Source organism: Cnephaeus nilssonii (genome assembly GCF_951640355.1).
Source record: "Cnephaeus nilssonii genome assembly, chromosome: 9".
NCBI classification, from domain to species: domain Eukaryota; kingdom Metazoa; phylum Chordata; class Mammalia; order Chiroptera; family Vespertilionidae; genus Cnephaeus; species Cnephaeus nilssonii.
The window spans coordinates 31855533-31877180 of record NC_137080.1 but is presented as its reverse complement, the minus strand read 5'-3'; the positions used below and the strand labels follow the sequence as shown (position 1 = coordinate 31877180).

At 36.0% G+C, this 21648-nt stretch overlaps 1 protein-coding gene across 4 annotated transcripts in view; it reads right to left on the bottom strand.

The window, feature by feature from the left end:
- Positions 1–100: 100 nt before the first annotated feature.
- Positions 101–21648, bottom strand: part of STXBP5 (syntaxin binding protein 5) — a 158770-nt gene continuing 137222 nt past the window's right edge. For all 4 annotated transcript variants that reach the window (XM_079781416.1, XM_079781417.1, XM_079781418.1 and 1 more), the window contains 5 exons: positions 16158–16527; positions 15689–15854; positions 12978–13089; positions 8612–8832; positions 101–6657 (listed from right to left, as the gene is read on the bottom strand). In XM_079781416.1, coding sequence (XP_079637542.1) covers positions 6616–6657; positions 8612–8832; positions 12978–13089; positions 15689–15854; positions 16158–16527 — 911 coding nt within the window. In that variant the 3' untranslated portion in view covers positions 101–6615. The remainder of the gene's footprint in view (positions 6658–8611; positions 8833–12977; positions 13090–15688; positions 15855–16157; positions 16528–21648) is intronic.

Here is a 21648-nt window from a genome sequence, read left to right as displayed (position 1 = left end):
AAGATCACACAGCCTTGTGTTTGTGTGTTAATCTTGTTTTCTAACCATTTCCAGAGGTTATTTTATTCTAACCCTACCAGTACTGTGAAGTAGGTAAGGCCAATGTTTAGATCCCAGTTTTAAACATAAGCTAAAAGGCAAACAGAGGTGAGTGCCTTGGGAAGGACACCAGCATGGCTAGCACTAAACTTAAAGACAGAATACTGGCTTTGCAACTCAGGCCAATGTGCTTGGCATTTAAAAGGAGCTACATATGATGCCCACTTACAATAAAATTAAAAGTAAAATGCAGTAACACTTGCCTGACAATTAACCAATAGTCCCTCACTGAGTTTTGGTTATCAGAGGGAGTAAACTTTCCAATATACTAACCACTGTCTGCTTCATACCTAAGGCTTTATCCATTACGAAAATGAACCTGGGCAAGACCTTAAGTTCTCCCTTCTTACAGCGTGCTCAGACAACGTGGTGGGACATGACTGCCACCGTGTGGGCAGAAATAGTATGTAGACTTCAAAATTAAATAAACCTTCCTTAAGAGAATTACAATATTCTTTATTCTGAAATGCAATGAAAACAATGATAAAAAAATGAAAATCTGCTTTTATTATTTTAGATCCAGTAATGCAATGTTCATTTTTGATACAAGTTGCTGGACACTGATACTTATTAACAGCAAAAGTCTTGCTACTCCAAGTACCAGTATGTCCCACGGACCAGCAGAATCTGGATTATCTGGGAGCTTACTAGGGATGCAGAGCCAGACCCCACATGCGCTGAATCCGAATCTGCATCCCTGAAGATGCCCAGGGGTTACCTGTACACACTACAGGCCGGTGTCATCTACAGCGGCGCCTACCTCCTTGACTCTCATCCCCTATTGTGTCCCCACCCAATGCAGGGGCAGGTGACTTACCAAAAAGTTCAGGTAGTTAAGAAAAATGCAGCTCATCTTAATCGAATTACTTTATTAACTTGATGTTCCCTTTGCTTAGGTCAAATTAATGGATTAATTCCACAATTCAGAGAAAAAAATTAAAACAAATTTTCCAGAAAAAAAAGGGCTTATTTAGTTTCAGGAGAGATGAGAGTATTTTATTTTGCCCAATCAGAGCCCTTCAGCATAAAGAGACATTCATATACATATATATGAACATTTTCCAGAAACATTAATTTATAATACATTTTTAAAATACCAGTTTAATGGTATTTATTTACAAAAATATCCCATTACCTAATTTTAAACCTTTTGCTGTGATGACAGTTTGTAAAGTACAGGAATGCAAAATAACTACAAAGTTTAACACACTTCGTGTTTGCAATAGTGCTTTTTTGACTTTTTCACGTGAAATAGTACACAGAGATGGGTTGTTTTTTAATCGTATTTCAAATGCATATTCCAGCAATCACCTCTGACTGAGCAAGATATAAAAAAAAAGAAAAAGAAAGTGCAGCAACGGAACACTACCTGCATGTACAGTTTAAGGTCGACACAAGCTAGAGCGCCACACAAGCATGCTGGCCCCTGAATGAGAGAAAAACTTCATCTTGCTCTTTTTAATAATTTCTGGTGATGCATTCATTTACAATGAACCAACAATTTAACTAGAAAGCAAAATGTTTTTCTGGTTCTAACTACCACGTAAAGCAGGGTCACACCTAAAGTATCACGGTACTGTTTATTTACAAAATAAAAAAATAAATTAAAAAAAAAACATGAATTACCCTCTTTGCATTGCTTCCTATTGATATCAGTCTTTTGTCAACTCCTTACATTGTCTTAAGTTGAAGCAAAGTTTAAGCAACACAAAACACATAGCAAAAGTATTAAAAAAACAACTTGCAAATAAATAGGATTCCATTGCCATTAGCCTATATCCATTTTAAATGCCTGAGCAAAATAACCTACAATAAATACTGATTTATTTACATCTCACACTATAAAATTTTAGTTTAAACTATGAGCCTCATTGTGAAATACTGGCAAAACTGATATTCATGATTTTTCTGACGTAAAGAGTGTAAAAAAAAAAAGAGCAATTAAATGTAGCCCTAAAGTACTGTACTCAATTTGTAAATGAATTGTGCCCAATAATTTAAGACTATTAATAACCCAAGAAAGCAACTCGATAACCCTGATAACTGGGGAGTTATTAAAACCCATTTAATTCAGCTGAGAAAGGTAAGCTAAAGTTTCCCCTTTAATTTTTGTTGTTGTCACAACTATTTTGCCCACAGAACCTTTCAAACTTGTTACAGTCGTAAGATCATTTATATTCACAGGAAAAATAATCCCCATAGTACTTAATAAGAAATTGATCAGAGTGATGAAACTGTGTAATTACAGTATAATTAACAAAAGCTGTAAACAGTATCTTCACATTCATTTTTAAATGAGAAAAAAAGATGGGCATAAATATCAATTCAAGAGAACAGAGACTTTAAAAGGGGAAAGGAAAAAACGGAGGACACTTAAGATAGAGGAGTGCTCTTTTTCAAACTAAATACAGATTAAAAATTCTAGGAATATTGATCAACAAATTCTATAAACTACAAAATAAAAACCTTCATTGACAAAAATACATAAACTCTGTTTTCATTTTTGGAAATTTATTTTTAAAAAAGGTAGAAGAAAATACCTGGAAAACTATTTTAAATATATATATATTTTAAAACAATAGTTAAGGTAGGCATCCAACTTAGCAAGCTGCAGCTATTGAGAAAGATCTTGCAAAGATTGTTGTGGGCATTTTCTCCAAAATAAAGTTAATATTTGAAAATGCTCAATAGAGGGTTTTACAAAGAAATAATCTCTTTCCTGTCATGAGTGAAGACTTTTGAATGATGTATGATTCTTTAAAATTAATTGTATCTCGATATGAGATACCAGTATTTCTTATTATAAGCGTGAAACATAACTTTCTGTATGGAAAATATACATACTTTTTAAGTACTTTGACTTAAACTTAACAAGTTCACCACTTTTAAAATTAAAGAGTACATTTATAAAAATTCCATTTTAAAACTAAAAGTATATTCTCTAGCAGTATGTATAAATATAACATGTTACTGGATGATCTTAAAACAAATCTGAAAGTGTTGCAGTAATTTTAAACCTAGAACACTGAAACGCACAGCAAATGATTTTACTTTTTATTCTTGAAAACTGTGTAAAACCTATTAAAGGTTTTAAAACTATGATCAGTTTAATTGTTTAAGGTGCAGCTAGCAGCATACTCATGATTTTGGTATGTTTTTATACATATGTATCATTTGATTTGAACTGAGAATGTGGATTAAATGATAAAAAGTTTTCATTACCTAAAAAAGTGCAGAAAAATTCAAGTTTTAAGTTCAGTGCTCTTTATTTTGAAAAAAAAAAAAAATAAATAAATAAACAAAATCCCAAAAGTTAAAATGTAAAATAAATCTTTGACACAAAAAAGTTACCTTTGGATATAGCTTTTCTAATGTCACATGAGAAAATGCCTTAAGTAAAACGTATATTGAATATAAAACTCAGGGTGAACTTTAAACTCCATGGTGTCTTCCACATATTTTTCCTTTCCTCAGCTGTCTTCCCACCGCCCCCTATAACCTAAAAGTATGTAACACTTTCAGACTTGTTTAAAAACACTCACATATCTACATGAAATAACTTCAGAGATACCTACAATTAAGTTCTAAGCAAAAGAAACACTTTTCTTGAAAGTACTGTACTTAAACTGTAATATACTACACATAACATAGACAAGTAGCAGCATTTTTTCACATCCATATAAAAATCAAATTAAGTTAGCAATAGCTCGGTTTTATATCTATAACCATTTTTGGAAACACTCTGTACAATTGAAATGCAAACCAAAGGGATTAAGTTGATGCAAAACTTCAAATGGCTATAATACACAGAATTTGTCAGAATATAAGATTTCAAATAACTTTCTAAGCAAATACATATGGATTTTAGTCTGAAGAGTGAAGTGAACTAGATATGTGGTACATATAGGGAAACCACTTCCTATTCACAAACTGCTAATCAATGAATACTTCAACGACTAGAGCCAAGGACAAATGCAACAAAGAATAATGTTTGAGGATATGAAGGAAGCACACGCAATCTTTCATTTTTCTAACATTTTCTACTTTGACTTTTTTTTGGTTTGTTTTCCTGAATTCTTGGCTTGCTGGTGACTATTTCTGTATTTAAAAAGAAAAAAATAGAGATGTTATCTCTCAAATTACAATAAATTCCCTGGGTTAGTTATTCCTGCAGACTGTCTCTTATCTACAGACTGACTCAAGTATAACTTCGAGAAGCTTATTTCCTATTTTCAAAAATACTTCAAGCTTTCTAATCCTAAGTTTCTAGTGTGCTGTGCATAATTTTTAAATTTAAAAATGAAATAAAGTAACCCAAAATATTGGTTTAAAATTTTCTTATAAAATCCATCTCAGGTAAACGTATCTACTTCTCTATTCGAAAATAATTACAAGATTGGTTCATTTTATATACAACAGTAAAAATGAATTGGATATACAATTAACACAATACAGCAAATTAAGTAGAGTTAATATGCCCTTCCACATGAATGGGTAACCAACCATTATATTACTTTATTTAGTGCTTCTCAACTTCAAAATCTGTAACTATACCTTTAAAAAATGGCCTAATACTTCCTGTGACATATGGAACAATGGGTTTATTAGATAATGTACAATAAAAATTAAACAATTTGTAAACGGCTGAATGTTCCTCATACAGCTGACATTAACAAAACAGAAATATGTTATCAATAGATACTTTCTACAAATTCAAAAGCTTGTGAAAAGTACTGTATCTTTAAAACATTTCTTTTGGCTTGGTCAATTATCTCTATCACATATATTTAGTCCCTCTCTGATATTTAAAGTAAATTTTAATGTAAACTTTTGTATCCCGTAGTGCACATTATAAAAATGTAAACAAAAGGCTTTATGAATGAAAAGCGTAGAGAGGAAACGATGCCTTACAGACTGCATGAAATTAAGGTGTTCTACCTTACCTTTAATGATCACATGAACAGAAAAACAACCAGCATGTTTGCTATCAATTTGTGCTCTGATTATCTCGATGAAAAAAGTAACTGGTTTTAAACAAATTTTTATAGAAAAAAATATTTAAATTTCATTAAGTGTAATGCTTCTATTTTGCTTTTCCTTCATTGCTTTAGTAACAATCAATAATAATCTCAAATGCCAGCGTTATGAGATTACTTACTTCCAAGGTCTACTGAGTTGTCTCCTTTTTGTCTGCAATGCTATTTTAGGAACCCATCATTTGCTGTCCACTGATGGTCTCACTGGCATTACATTCCAATACAGATATAATTTAGTTACAAAAATGCACATACTTTCCTTTCCTTGGGCTTTTTAAAACCTTGAAAGGACATGTACAGATGTATAGTATACGTCTACAGAAAATATTTCATACATCATCAGACTAGACTCTTATAATTATTGACAACAGATGCTTGTAGTTTTCCATGTGACAGCATGTGCACTAAGATTTAATTGGCTCATCACCTGAGTGTACTGGAACTATTAGCAAATCAGGGACATTTAAAAAAGGGAGCTGAGCACTTTATTGAAATAATGAAACATTTTTTAAGCAATTTTAATTAAATAATGCAAAGGTACATTTGGTTAAACATTTTATAAAAATTCAAGCAAAATTAAAAACTTAGCCAATTTCAACGTTTTTACAAATTTAACCAGTAACTCTTTTGGTCAAATCCACCTTTAGCTGAATTAATGAGAATGAGGACAAAGGACACTGAAGTATTCTCCTCACCACAATGGAGGTTTTTCTCACTTTCCACACTGCATAGCCACTACATGGAAACTCCCAGGATGATGAGCAGTTCAGTCATGCTCTACACTTTTCAATGAAAAGTGATGTATCTCACCTTGTTTTGTTTTTGACAAAATATGGACTAAACACAAGTATACAATGACAAGAATCCAAGAGTGGCCCATACACAAGTCAACCATGTGTATGTCTTTATTATTTAAAGCCCGCCATTCAGCTTATCTGTGTAAAGATTTGGTAACACAGTTTGTTTCTTTCTCACTAATGATACTGAGGACCAGTCAGTTTAAGGGAGGGAAAGTCCAAGACAGCTGTTTATAATTCAGTCAATGAGACCAAACATAACCATTTCTGCTTCAGAGCTTTAACTTATTGCCTCTCCCTCAGAGGTCAAACACTGATGGCAGATGCAACAGCACAAATCTTTTGGCATATGACAGTTTTACACAGGAATGATCCAGGAATAGTCCCTGCCACGGCTCCTCAACATCCCCCTTGGTTTCTTCCTTTGTAATGTGCGACCTGCTTAGTTCCCAAACGGTCATCTCATAGTTGGCACAGACCATACACTCCACACTGAGCATGTGGACACTCCTCAGTAAAGCCACATGACTGAGGTAAAACAGTGCATAATTGTGCTAGGAAAGAACAGTATCCAGTGATGAACATCCTTTAATGTTAACTTTCCTAAAGTAAAATCAATGAAATGAAAAAGGAAAATTCTTTTTCCTTTTGGCTGAAGTTGAACTTAGTTGGATTTCTGGTGGTCAGAACTGGTACCACTTCTTATCTTTGTATTTCAACATCATCTAAATGGGAGAAAACATGAAAAACATGTTTAAAAAATGTCAGAACAACAAAATTCGTAAGCTATAACTGATTACTATATTTTTCCAAAACTTACCATTCTGAAACATTCTCTAGTGTCACTATTATTTACTTCAAATTAACTTATAATGAAAGCGATAAGTAAGAACTGTTTCACTTAGAAAAAAAAGTCCATAACTATTAAGAACCAGACTAGAATACCCTCACATTTCTTAGACACATGACATAATAAAATTTTGGCTCAGTGCTCTCTTTGGTGACCTAAGCTAATACAAGTAAGTTAATTTTCAGTTCTCTGATTTTAACTAGAAATATTGCTTAACCTGGGAATGGCCTGGCTGGCGTAGCTCAGTGGTTGAGCGTTGACCTATGAACTATGAGGTCATGGTTTGATTCCTGATCAGGGCACATGCCCGAGTTGCACACTTTATCCCCAGTGTGGGGCACACAAGAGGCGGCTGATCAATGATTCTCTCTCATCACTGATATTTTTAGCTCTCTCCCCCTCTCCCTTCCTCTCTGAAATCAATAAAAATATATTAAAAACAAACAAACCTGGGAACAAAAGGTTCGAAATTCTACCATTACTGCCATCTAAAATTTCCTGAGCTAGCACTGCATGATACACTTTTCTTTTATGATTTCATCTGGTTCTCAAAATAACTCTATGCATCAGGCATTATTATTCTCCCATTTTATAAATGAAGAAACTGAAGCTTAAAGGGATTACCCAAAACAATACAATGGTGAAACTGGGTTTGAGGCCACATAGTCTGATTCAAGAACCTATGATCTTAGCCACCTCAATGTATTTTCTTCCTTAGACTCTAAAATATGACTCAAGAATATTTGGCAGGAGGAAAAGCTACCAGCTTGAGCTCTTTGCTAAATATTTAGTGTAGATATATTCTGAAATTGGCTGAAGTGTTATATGCTTTAGAGATCACAGTCAGGTGCACAGTTATGTCAAGAAAATTCTTGCCCTAGATCAAAGGCTGCTAGACTATATCTGAGGTGTGTTGGCCTAGTACAAGGACTGACAAAGCACTTCTGATTCTCTTTGAAGCCCTGAACAAATCTTTTCCAGATCAATTTACCTCTTCTATGCATTCTAGGTGACAGCATTCTTGAGAAAAAAAGAGATCTTTTGATTGAAAAATTTACAGATCTCTTGCTGGCAGATTGGGTATTCAAACATAAAACCTTAATATGGATTTTTCAGACAACAAACTCAAAATGTCCTCAAGGTATAGGTGAGGAAGTGAATGCGTGAAGTAACCCAGTGTAAAGCATCAAGGAATGGCAGACTTGTATGTCAAAATGAAAATAGTGTATTGAACCTAAAAGCCTATATTCAGTTTTTAAAGTATACTATGCTGGCCAATAAAGCCTATTTGTAAGAGGACCAGCTAGGAAGCGTACTTTATAGATTCCCTTTCTAAGCTCCACAATGATGTCCTAGCTCTTCAAGATGAATTCGCTGCAAAAATGCATCTTACTACTTCTCTGTCTGAATTGGTCTACAGACAGACTTAGTATTGTCTATTGAATAAAAGTGCTGGCCAATACTAGTCATTTAGATCTACCTAAAGAATCTAGAGAGGAAAATTATTTCCTTCTCTCGGAGAAATTGGTAGTAGAATCTGAGGCATTTAGGAAAGTTAGCTGTGTTACTGCATTCCCTAAGAAACAGTTGCAGAGAAAAGGTCTACAGGTCCCTCAGATTTATAAACTTCAGTAAAAGACCAAAAGCTACTGAGACATATTCTTGTAATAGTTCCCTCTGGTGGCAAAAGTCAGGAATTACCCATTGTACAGAGGATATGCAAAAATTCATGTGCAGATATAAAATAGCTATAAAAATACAGTAATTTTCATACTTGTTTTACTGAGGTGTTTTTTTTGTTTGTTTGTTTAAACATTTGCTGGACGTACCTCATGAGCATGTTTAGAAAATGAATCTGCACTGGACAACATAGCTGTGGTTCTTTCTTCCAAGTCACCCAGTTTCTGCCCTCTTTCATCCAGTGCCAACCTGGCTCGTGCTAGTTCACCAACGACTCCAGATGCTGCTCCTTTCACACCTTCAATGCCACCAGGACCAGGGATATGTTGTGCAAGACTTCTCGAAGCCTTTCCTGAGGACGATTCTCCAACTGAACAAATTGGTAAACGAAAGAGTAACTAAAAAAATGAAAACTTTACTAATATAAAATCCTAACCCTAGCAGTTTGGCTCAGTGGATACAGCATCAGCCTGTGGACTGAAGGGTCCTGTTCGATTTCGGTCAGGGGCACATGCCCAAGTTGTGGGCTTGGTCCCTAGTAGGGGGCGTGTAGGAGGCAGCCTATCAATAATTCTCTCTCATCACTGATGTTTTGATCTCTCTCTCTCTCCCTTCCTCTCTGAAATCAATAAAAACATATTAAAAATTTATTTTTAAAAAAGTCCTACTACCTGATAGCACTAAAACAATTTTTTAGATTGAATGACAATATAATGGAAATATTTATATATTTCACTTCATAATTAATAGATGTTTTTCTTTTATTATGATGGTTTTAATTTTTAGATATTTTTTGAAACATGCAAAAAACAAATGTACATTTAAATATTTTACTCTATACATAACAGGACTTGTGCAAAGAAGGGACTGGTAATTTTTTTGTTGAAATGAATAATGGGTATGCTGACACCAATTTATATAACAGTAAAAATTACTCTTAAGTGTGAAAAAAACTGAACATAAATTAATTTAAAGATATCTAAATTCAAATACATAGTTTTAAATATATGGATTTAGTTTATTTACTCCATGCTTAAAATACTATGCTTAAGGGCTTAGAAGTGAAGAAAAATAAAGAATTTATTCAGTATTCTATTTTAGGCTCCAAAAGTTATAGATATATTACATCCCTTTCTTCCTCTCCATTTATATTGTCACTTACCAAATAGATCAAATTTTCCCTTCAAAAGATCTCAGGCATTCATTGCTTCGTTTCCCTTCATTAGCCAGCCCCTACCTACCTAGGTTATTGCAAGTCTTAAATTCTGTTAAAATCTGATGTCATAGTCCCTATTCCCTTAGCATACATTTCTTTCTTTAGCAATATAATTCACATACCATAACAACTGTTCCTTTTAGTTAATTCAAAAGGCTTTGCAACCATCACATCACTATCTATTCTTGAGCATTTTCATCACTACAAAAAACAAAAAACAACAACAAAAAAACCCACCCCAACTTTATCAGCAACCAATTTCCATTTTCCTCTCTTCTCAGCCCTTGGTAATCAATTCTCTACTTATTTTCATATTCTGAATACTTCATATGAACGGAATCATACAATATGTAGTCTTTTAGGTCTGGCTTCTTTCGCTAAAAAAAATGTTGTCAAGGTTCGAACATGCTATGGTATGTATCAGTACTTTATCCTTTTAAATCTACACTAATAAAAGCAAAATGTGCAAATTGACTGTACCTTCTCAATGCCCACCAGCCAATCAGGAGTGAGTATGCAAATTACCCCAACAAAGATGGCGGGTTAATCTGCATACACAGGTGCCGAGAGTGGCCGGGGGCGATGATGCAGGCGTTTCGCACCGCCCCAGCCACTCGGGGCCTCTGGGCAGAGTGGGAAGGCGGAAAGGAGGCACCGGGCTGGAGCGAAGGTGGTGCCGACAGCCAAGGGAAGGAAGGCCCATCCTTACACGAATCTTCGTGCATCGGGCCTCTAATGATGGAATAATATTCCATTGTATGAACTGATGACATTTTGGTTACCGACTCATCAGCTGATGGGCATTTTGAATAGTTTTCAGCTATTATAAATAATGCTGATATAAACATTCCCACAAGATTTTGTGTGAACATGTGTTTTCAATTCTCTTGGGTATATATCTAGGAGCGTAATTTTGGGTCACATGATAACTTTAACTTTTTGAGGAACTACCAGAATTTTTCAGAGTTTATAGCATTTTACATTTTCACTGGCAATGTATGAGGGTTTCAACTTTTTTGCATTCTTAAGAACATTCATTATTGTATGTCTTTTTGATTATAGCTACCCTAGTAAGTGTGAAGTGGCAGTTCATTGTGGCTTTGATTTGCATTTTCCTAATGACAAATGAAGTTCAGCATCTTTTCATGTGTATATTGGCCATCTCCATATTTTCTTTAGAAAAATATCTATTCAAACCCTTTGTACACTTAAAAATAAGCTACATACTTGTCTTTTTATTGTTGAGTTGTAAGAGTTCCTTATATATTCTATATAGTAGATTCTTATCACATATATCAGATATATGATTTGCAAATATTTTATCACATTCTGTGGGTTGTTTTTTTTTTACTTTCTTGATAGTGTTCTTAGGCTTTTAATTTTGATGAAATCCAATTTATCTATTTTTTCTTCAGTTGCTATGATTAAGGTGTCGTATCTGAGAAACCATCACCTAATCTAAGGTTACAAAGATTTATACTTATGTTTTCTTCTAAGAGTTTTATAGTTTTAACTCTTTACATTGAGGTCTTTGATCCATTTTGAGTTAATTTTTGTGTATGGTATGAGGTTGGGGTACAACTTTGTTATCTTTGTTATTTTATTTTATACACACACACACACACACACACACACACACACACACACATATATATTATTGATTTCAGAGAGGAAGGAAGAGGTAGAGAGAGATAGAAACATCAATGATGAGAATCACTGATCGGCTGTCTCCTGCACGCCCCCCTACTGGGGATTGAGCCTGCAACTCGGGCATATGCCCTGACTGGGAATCAAACCGGCAATTTTTCAGTGCATGAGACTATGCCCAACCAACTGAGCCATAGTGGCCAGGTCTGTTTTATACTTCTTTTGCTAAATTATTCCTAAGTATTTTATCTTTTGATGCTATTAAAAATTGTCTTCTTAATTTAGTTTTTGGTTTGTTCACTGCTAGCATATACAAATGCAATTTATTATGTTGATCTGTATCCTGCAATCTTGCTAAACTTGTGTATTAAGTATAATTTTTTTGTGCGTGTATTCCTGACGATTTTCTATATGCAAGAACGTGTTATTTGTGAATAGGGATAGTTTTACTTCTTGTACTCAAGTCTTCATACCTTTTATTTCTTTTTCTTGCCTAATGTTCTGGTTAAAGTCTCTAGTATAATGTTAAATAGAAGTAGTGAGATCCTTTGAATTCCCATGTAAAATTTAGCATAATTTACAAAATTTTATTTGGGAGGGGGGGGGAAGTGTGCATATGTGTGTATGTGTGTGTGTGTGTGTGTGTATATATATAGCGAATCTTCTACTATATAAACATAATGTATCTTTCCATTTATTTTGGTTTTTCACTTCCCAGAGGCCTGGAGTGGCTGGGGTGGTGCGGAACGCCTGCGTCGTCGCCATGACGCTTGGCGCTCATGCATGCAAATTAACCCTCCATCTTTGTTGGGTCAATTTGCATACTCACTCCTGATTGGCTGGTGGGACTCGTGAAGGTACGGTCAATTAGCATGTTACTCTTTTATTAGGTAGATTAGCAATCCTAAATGACTTGAAGTACAGTCTTCCTCTTTTTTAAAAAAAATAAATTTAAAATGGACTAATCCTCACTCATCTGGTAAGTTTTTAAATGTAAAATTGCACTGCACTGCTCTTTACTGGTATCTAATCTTACAGACTTTCTAATTAAACACAAAAGCAAAATTCTAAAATATTTTAGGAAAAAAAAGAGAATAAAAGAAATGAAATTCGAGGATAGATAATAGTTCCTACTATTTGAAAGATATGATAAAAAATTCATTGATTCATTAGTTCATTCAAGGACCAATTTCTAATTTGTTCCCAATTATGTGGAAGGCAGTAAATGAACCATATCTTGCTATTTTAAATAACCTTCTAGTGTAAGAAGAATAGTTCTGGAGATTTTCTAAGATAATAAATGTTTTAAGTTAAAACTTTTTCAAAATTAAGGTAATCAATTAAAGTCAATTATAGAATTAAAATAATAATGAAGATCACATTTAATAAGAATACTTTCTAAATTATTCATATCAAGTTGTGAATACTCATTTTAGCTACCAGAAGCTATTCTGATTTTGGTTCCCTGAGTAAAATAGTTCCTGGTTTAGGTTAGAGCAACAGAAAATAATTTCATGTATACTGCTAAAACATGAATATGTTAATTGTTGTGACAAAGACGAAAAAGGTGAATATATACATGTAAAAAAATTTATATGGCTTGAATGTTTATGCTTTAAGGTATATTACCCAAATTAAATAAATCAACTTACATAGTTCTTCTCTATCAAGAGACTGTGCACCACCTCCAAATAAGCCTTTAAAGAATCCCCTGTTTGGTGCTTCAGGTGTTTCTACAGGAGTGAAGAGTTCACCCAACATTTCCTTTAAAATCCAAACAAATTGTAATTGTTAAAGTTTCAGGGAAACTAAACTACATTTCACGAAACTATCACTGTAATCTCTTTAACTTAATCGTATAACATTATCTGCTGAGATTCAAAAACAAGAGCACATTTCAAATATCAGACCCAATACATACCAACTTAGTCAAACAGTAAGTTATTAAAACGAAATTGACTAAGACTGACTTGCTATTTTGGCTAGTTTACTTTACTTATATTTCAAGCAAAGATAATATTCCTGCTTAAACTGGAAGATTCCAACCTTTGACAAAATTTTCACATAACTTTTATAGTTAAGAATTGGTAACTGAATACTTAGTTTCTCTTCCATTAGAAAAAAGAAAAGACTAACAAGTTAAAAGCCTAGTGTAACGATGATGAAATGCAGTTTTGGAATTACTACCCTTCAGCAGTCAGAAAATAAGTAATTCAGAAAGATACACCAACTTATTTTTTATAAACATATGCTAGGAAGAGAATTATGCCCCCACACACAGAATTTCAGAAATATGGCTGGGAGATGGGAAAGCTTCCTATATTGTCAGTTGTTGGAATTACTATCAATGTTCTGAGCACAGAAATGGCAAAGGCCGGAGACAAGAAATGTTACTAACATGTTACTAACTTTGTAGATAACACAGAGAGGAAGAGGAGTGTCTGTAAGAGAAGGGTAGTAGCAACAATATTTATAAGGCAGCTTTGAAAAGCTCCAGAAGCAAAATAAAAGTATAGTGAGACTGTGGGATTGCAATGAAGAGAAAAAACACAAACACAGTATTGGTTCCCAGTACCAGTCCTACTGTACTGTGGTATTACATGATTATAGCTGGAGCTAAAGTGTTTATTTTTTTTAGAGTTTCTTTCTGTGTAAAATCATATGGTATTTAGCTTTTTCTAACTGACTTATTTCACTTAGCATAATATTATCAAGGTCGATCCATACTGTGGCAAGTGGAAGGATTTCATCTTTCCTTATGATTGAGTACTATTCCATAGTATATATGCACCACATCTTCTTTATCCAATTGCCTATCGAAGGACACTTTGGTTGTGTCCATGTCTTAGCCACCTTGAATAATGCTGCAATGAATTTAGGGGTGTATACATCTTTGTGAATAAGTGTTTTTAAGTTTTCCGGGTAAATACCTAGAAGAGGGATTGATGGGTCATATGGTAACTCTAATCCTAATTTTTTGAGGAACCACCAAACTGTTTTCCACAGTGGGTATACCAGTTTACATTCCCACAAGCAGTGAACAAGAGTTTCCTTTTCTTCACAACCTCTCCAACATTTATTACTTGTCTTGTTGGATAATAGCCATTCTAACAGGTGTGAGGTGGTATCTCACTGTAGTTTTGATTTGCATTTCCCTAATAGCTAGTGAAGTTGAGCATTTTTTTTATATGTATATCTGTTGAACATTTGTATTTCTTTTTGGGAGAAGTGTCCGCTCAGATCCTCTGCACATTTTTTAATTGGATTGTTTGGTGTTGAGTTGTATGAGTTCTTTAGTTTGGATATTAACCCTTTGTAGGAGCTGTTGTTTGTACATATCATCTCCCATTTGGTTGGTTGTCTTTTTCTTTTGTTGGCAGTTTCTTTTGCTGTGCAGATAGATATTATTTTTATCCTAATTTTAAAGATGATGAAGCTCAGAGCCAGTAAGTTACTTGTCTAAGGTCACATAATTCAGTAATTAGCAAGGCTGGGACTTATATTCAGTTTTCTTGACTCTAAAGCTCATGTTCTAAAAATAAGCTACAAATTCAAATTTACTAACAAGTAAAATAGGGCTAATTAATTGCAAAAACTTTCAGGATAATTTTTTCCTAAATACCAAATATCAATTAATATTGTAGCTCAATATTTCAAGAGCAATTTTATTTTAAATGGTGAAGCTAAAATAATCATTTCTAATATATAAGCAAGCACAGAGGAACTTAAATAATTAAAAAAGACATGGTTTTATATTTAAAGAATTTGTTTGTAGTCTCTCACAAATACAGGGTGTCCCAAAAAATGTATACACACTTTAACAGCTGGCTTCTATTACATTTTGAAAATGACATGTATTTTAATAAACAATGACTTTATAATTATTCAAAGTGTGTATACATTTTTGGGGGGATACCCTATAGATCAGCAAAAATATTCAGAGGAAAACTATCAAACCTTATTTTTCACATTCTTGCAACTACAGGGAAGGGATGACACAATTTGCCCTAAAACAGAATTATTTTCACATTAGCAATACCTACTTAAAAAGAACTTTTTTTGGTGCATATGTATAATAGATATTTATCCTATGTAGAGAGTAGATATAAAACATATGTAACATTTCATATATATCTTTGCCATCACAGCAGAAAAAAAATATGGCTCAATGAGATGAAGTCCCTCTTATAACAAGAGCCTGATGAAGACGCTTGATCACATGTGCTCTGAAAGTCTTGATAAAGGCTTTGGATGTTCCCACACAGGCTCATATGTACATTCCTGTAAGTGTAAGGTATATTATAAAGGCCCTTAGAGAATATTTCACCCTGGAAGAAACTATAGTAATATTTTTGTTACTTACTTGAAGATTTTCACAGGTCTCTTGGCTGTAAGTGAGTCTCTGGATTTCTGTAGGTGAAACAAGATATAATGCTTGTCCATTGTTGGTGAAGCAGAACGTTCTGGCTATCCGCATATTGGTAAGGGGCAAGTAATACACATCCAATAGAGGCCTTAAACTTGGCAAACTTGAGAAAAAAATTAAAAACTTGTTAATAATAAACAAGGTAGGTTTTAGTTTTAAACAAAGTATTATAGAAGGGAAAAGTGGCAGGGACCCTATAAACCTTATGATTTATTGCACTTGAGTGGGAGATAAAACTAATTTGTCTTCTTCATATACTTGATCACTATTAACTGAATGGAATTAAATTATCAGTTTATAAGACTGTAAATAAATAAAATAATTTCTTTCAAACTGACTATCATTCTGTAATGCTATGTTTAGACAGAGGAAATACGATGTGTTTAAAAAATAACCTAACTCTTACCTAAAAGTCATAATATGTCCGTTGGCACAGAAGCAGGCAAGGCAGATACTGTTACTCAATGCCACAATATCTCCCCGAAGAACAAACGAGGTCTCTGTAATGTTTTGCTTATAAGCACAGTTCTGAGTTGGCAGTGCGATTACTTTTGCTTGCTTTTCAGAACATATCACTGCATACTGGTTTTCACTAATTTCCTGAGAGGAGGAAGGGGATACAGAGACTGGCCGCTTTTTTTTCAATTTCTCCTTTTCATCTTTTTCTTCAGGAACGTTGTGTTCTCTCCAGGATTCATAGGCAGGTGGCATTAAGCAGCCTGTGGTGTCCAGGAATGCCATTCTCAGGATCCCCCCTTTTAATCTCAATACAGTACCTAAAATACATCATTTTAATAAATAACAAGTATTATAATCCATACAGTAAATATGTTTATTCCAACACTGATACATAGTAGACGCTAAACATATATAGAATATACTAGAGGCCTGATGCACGAAATTTGTGCAAGGGTCTTGGCCCCGAGCCCCGCCCGCCGCTGCTGTCAGGGGCCTCTGCCACCTCTGCCTTGGCCCCAGCCTGCTGCAGCATTGCCTGGAAGGAAGGATGTCCGGAAGGACATCCGGTCTAATTAGCATATTACGCTTTTATTATTATAGATACTAAACTGAAATTGGATCCAAAATTAAGATATTTGAATCTGGAAAAGATATCAATATTACATGCCCCAAACAGATAAGTGCCACCAAACAGATAAACGTTGGGATGTCTGGACCTATGTCTTCTCTCATACCTGACAAATATACTACCAGTGAGTGTGAGAGCAAGTAAATGGCATCTAGAGCTACACTGTCCAATGTGGCAGCCACTAGCCACATGCAGCTATAGGGCACTTAAAATGTTGCTTGTCCAAATGGTGGCATGCTATAGTACAAAAACAAATTAAAAGTAAAATATCTCTATAATTTAAAAATACTGATTACATGCTGAAATGAAAGTGTTTTGGATATACAGGATTACATGAGATGTCATTAAAATTAATTTCACCTGTTTTTTACTTTTTTAATATGACTATTAGACAACTGAAAATTCTTTATGTTGCTCATATTGCATTATGAATAGACAGTGGTAATCTACAGAGCCAATGAGAAAAAATTTTGCACATATTTCTAAACATTACTTCACAAAATGAGAATTACCTTTAAAACTATTTAGCAGTAAATGTCAAATGCATTCAAGGTATTATTTTGGTCAAATTATAGTCTTAATCTAGGGGTAATATTTCTTTACTTGTTTTAATTAATGGGACTCCCTTTCCCCTATATACTTGGAAATGAAAATGTGCTTTATGCTCATTCCTAAGTAAGCTAAAAGATAGCATTAATATTAATGATTTGGAAACCAATGGAAGGGAAGGTGTTGAATTGACTTATTTTAAAAGATTTTTCATGTTATACTTATAGAAAATTTCCGTATGTTATCTTCTTTTGTTTTTAAGAGGAACAAAATCCTTCTTAGAAGACAAAATATTATTTTCTATCTTCTTTACACACACACACACACACACACATATATATATAGTATCCCAAAAACTGTATACACACATTTTGAATAGTTATAAAGGCAGTTTATTAAAATACATTTCATTTTCAAAATTGAGCTATGACTTGTTAAAGTATGTAAAGTCCCATTTTGGGGAATACCTAGTTAAATTTGAATTTCAGATACATAATGAGTACTTTTAATATAAGTATGTCCCAAATACTGCATTATATTTCCAAATTCTGCATGGGGCAAAACTTATGTTAAAAAGTTTTGGTTTCAGAAAACGATGGCGGCTGGCAGGACAGAGGTGAGGGAGAGGAAGTGAGTGAGTGAGGGTATGAAAGGCGAGTGTGTGGATGTGTGTGGTGTGTGTGTGTGTGAGTAAGGGACAGTTAAATCTCACAGGAACAGCAGGGGCTGGCAGACCAGGCTCTCTTGGACAAGGAGAGACTACTACCGCTGTGGGCACTCCCTGGACTTCAGGACTCGGGCACGGAGCCCACGCCATCTTGAAGGGGACAGCGGCCTTTTCTAGGAACTCATCAGCACCACCAACCAGACAGGCCATGGAACTGCCCACGACCCAGCAGCCACTCCAGCCACAATCTTGCTACCCCAGCTACAGACCCGCGGACCCTGGGACCTCCACCGGTAAGTGCATCTTCCCCCTCCCCAGCGGCAGAACTCCGGACACCACTTTCTTTCGCGCATTCCCAGCAGCACAGGCATCCAGGGCACACCACTCCGTAGGCAGCACCTGGGAGCCATTGGGAGCCCCTGCTGGTGTGATTCTGTACAGACAAAGGCGCGCTGCCCCGCAGAAGAAATTCTGAATTTTCTCTGACTGAATAACTGCCCACATACACCCCAGCTGCTTAACTTCAGTGCCAGGGCCCCTCAAAGTGAGTCAAGAGCTCTGCGCAGGCAAACGCACCACCAGTCCGCATGCGCATTTCCAACAGGCAGGCACCCTGAGCCCATCTATCCACAGGGTGCTTGTGGGAGCTGCTGTGACTCCTGGCTGGGTGTGATCTTAGACAAACAGGGACGCACTGCCCCCGGCAGTAGAAATTCTGAATTCACTCATCCTGGACACCTGCACAGACACCCCAGCAGTGTAACTTCAGTGCCAGGGCCCCTCAAAGTGTGTCAGAGCTCTGTGCCAGCAAACTCACTGCCACAGATGTGCACATTTCCAAAGGGCAGGCACTCTGAGCCCATATATCCACAGGGTCCTCTGGGGGGCTGCTTTGAGCCCCTGCTGGGTGTGATTCTGTACAGACAAGGATGCGCTGCCCTGCAGTAGAAATCTCTGAACTCCTTCCTCCTGAATAACTGCCCACATACACCCCAGCTGCTTAACTTCAGCGCCAGGGCCCCTCAAAGTGAGTCAGCTCTGCGCAGGCAAACGCACCACCAGTCCGCGTGGCATTTCCAATGGGCAGGCACCCTGAGCCCATCTATCCACAGGGTGCTTGTGGGCTTGTGGGAGCTGCTGTGAGTCCTGGCTGGGTGTGATCTTGGATAAACAGGGACGCACTGCCCCCGGCAGTAGAAATTCTGAATTCACTCATCTTGGATACCTGCACACAGATGCCTCAATTATACGGCTTCAGTGCCAGGGCCCGTCAGAGTACTTCAGCGCCCCTCGCTGGCAAATGCACCGCGGGTGCCCCTGTGATACTCCACTGGGAGTGAGCGCATATCCACCACAGGTGCAGCAGAAAAGCTGAGTCTGCTCACCCTACAACTACAGAACTCTGGACACCACAGTCACGCCTTTCCAGAAAGCAGGCCTCCTGAGACACATCACCCCAACAGACAGTTCCTGGGTACCACTGTGAGTCCCCACTGGACACATGCGATTTCAATCAAGGGCACAAGACAGCAAAAATTGGGACATCCCCCTCCACGGCTGCTGACTTCTAGACACTGCAGTTGTACCTTTCCAGCTCACAGGCCTACATCAAGAGAACCCAAATAGCTCAAGTAGGGAACTACACTAGATTACCAAGCCCAGGAGACCTGAGAGATCACACCAGTAGCATCATCCCCAAAAGAACCTGATTATCAAACCAATCGGACCTACAATTAAAACGTTACAGAAAAACATAGGAAGACATAAAAGCAATCCCCAAAGGAAAGAAAAAGAGGAATCATCAGAAAGGGAGTTAAATGAAATTGAGGCTAGCAGCATATCAGAGAAAGAATTCAGAGTAATGGTTATAAGGATGTTTAAACGGCTGGATGACAAATACACACAACTCAATGAGAACTACAAGGAGCTGAATGAGAATGTCACCAACATGAAAAGGAACAAAGAGGAGATGAAGAACGAAGTAGCTGCAATAAAGAACACAATGGAAGGCTTAAACAGTAGACTAGAAGAGGCTGAGGACCGCATCATCGAATTAGAAGACGAGGTAGGAAAAAACACACAAACACAGCAGCAACTGAAAAGAAGACTTAAAAAGCAAGAGGAGAGCCTAAGGGAGCTTTGGGACAACACAAAATGAATAGGGGTACCAGAAAGAGAGGAAGAGAAGCAAGGAATAGAAAACCTGTTTGAAGAAATAATGACAGAAAACTTCCCTGATATTGGCAAGAAAAAAACTATGCAAGTCCAAGAAGTACATAGAGTCCCAAACAAGTTGAACCCCAAAAGACCGACACCAAGACACATCATAATTAAATTGGCAAACACCAACGACAAATTAAGAATCTTAAAGGCTGCTAGAGAGACATAAAGTTACCTACAAGGGATCTCCTATTAGAATATCAACTGATTTCTCAACAGAAACACACCAGGTCTGAAGGGAATGGAATGAAATTTACAAAGTGATGCAAAGCAAGGGACTGAATTCAAGAATACTATACCCAGTAAGGCTATCATTCAAAATTGAAGGTGGAATAAGGAGCTTCACAGACAAAAAAGGACTAAGGGAGTTTATTACCACCAAACCAGCAATGCAAGAAATGCTGAAGGATCTGCTGTAAAAAGAAGAAATAGGAAGTGAAGAAGGAAGACAGGGGTCAAGAATAAAAATGGCGGCAAACATGTACCTACCAATAATAACTTTAAATGTAAATGGATTAAATGCCCCAATCAAAAGACATAGGGTAACTGAGTGGATAAGAAAACATGACCCATATATCTGCTGTATACAGGAAACCCACCTCAGAAAAAAAACCGCAGACTGATGGTAAAGGGATGAAAAAAGGTTTTTCAGGCGAATGGAAATGAAAAAAAAGCTGGGGTAGCAATACTTATATTTGACAAATTAGATCTCAAAGTGAAGGACATAAAAAGAGAAAAGGAAGGCCACTTCATAATACTAAAGGAAGCAATCCAATAAGAAGAAATAACTGTGGTAACATATACGCACCCAATACAAGAGCACCCAAATACATAAAAAACTCCTGGAGGATATCAAGGGAGAGATTGACAGCAATACAATCATAGTAGGGGACTTTAATACCCCACTATCACCATTGGACAAATCCTCTAAACAAAAAATCAGCAAAGAAACATCAATCCTAAATGACTCACTAGACCAGATGGAATTAATCGACATCTTCAGAACATTTCACCCTAAAGCCACAGAATATACATTCTTCTCAAGTGCACATGGGTCATTTTCAAAGACAGACCATATATTGGGTCACAGGCAACGTCTCTTCAAATTCAAGATAGAAATCATATCAAGCATCTTCTCAGATCACAATGGCATAAAACTGGAAATCAACTATAATAAAAACAATCCAAAAAAATCAAACACATGGAGACTAAATAGCATGCTATTAAACAATGACTGGATTAACAGAGAGATCAAAGAAGAAATAAAAAAACATCATGGCAACAAACGACAATGAAAACACAACAATCCAAAATCTATGAGACACAGCGAAAGCAGTCTTAAGAGGGAAGTTCTTGGCTCTACAAGCCTACTGC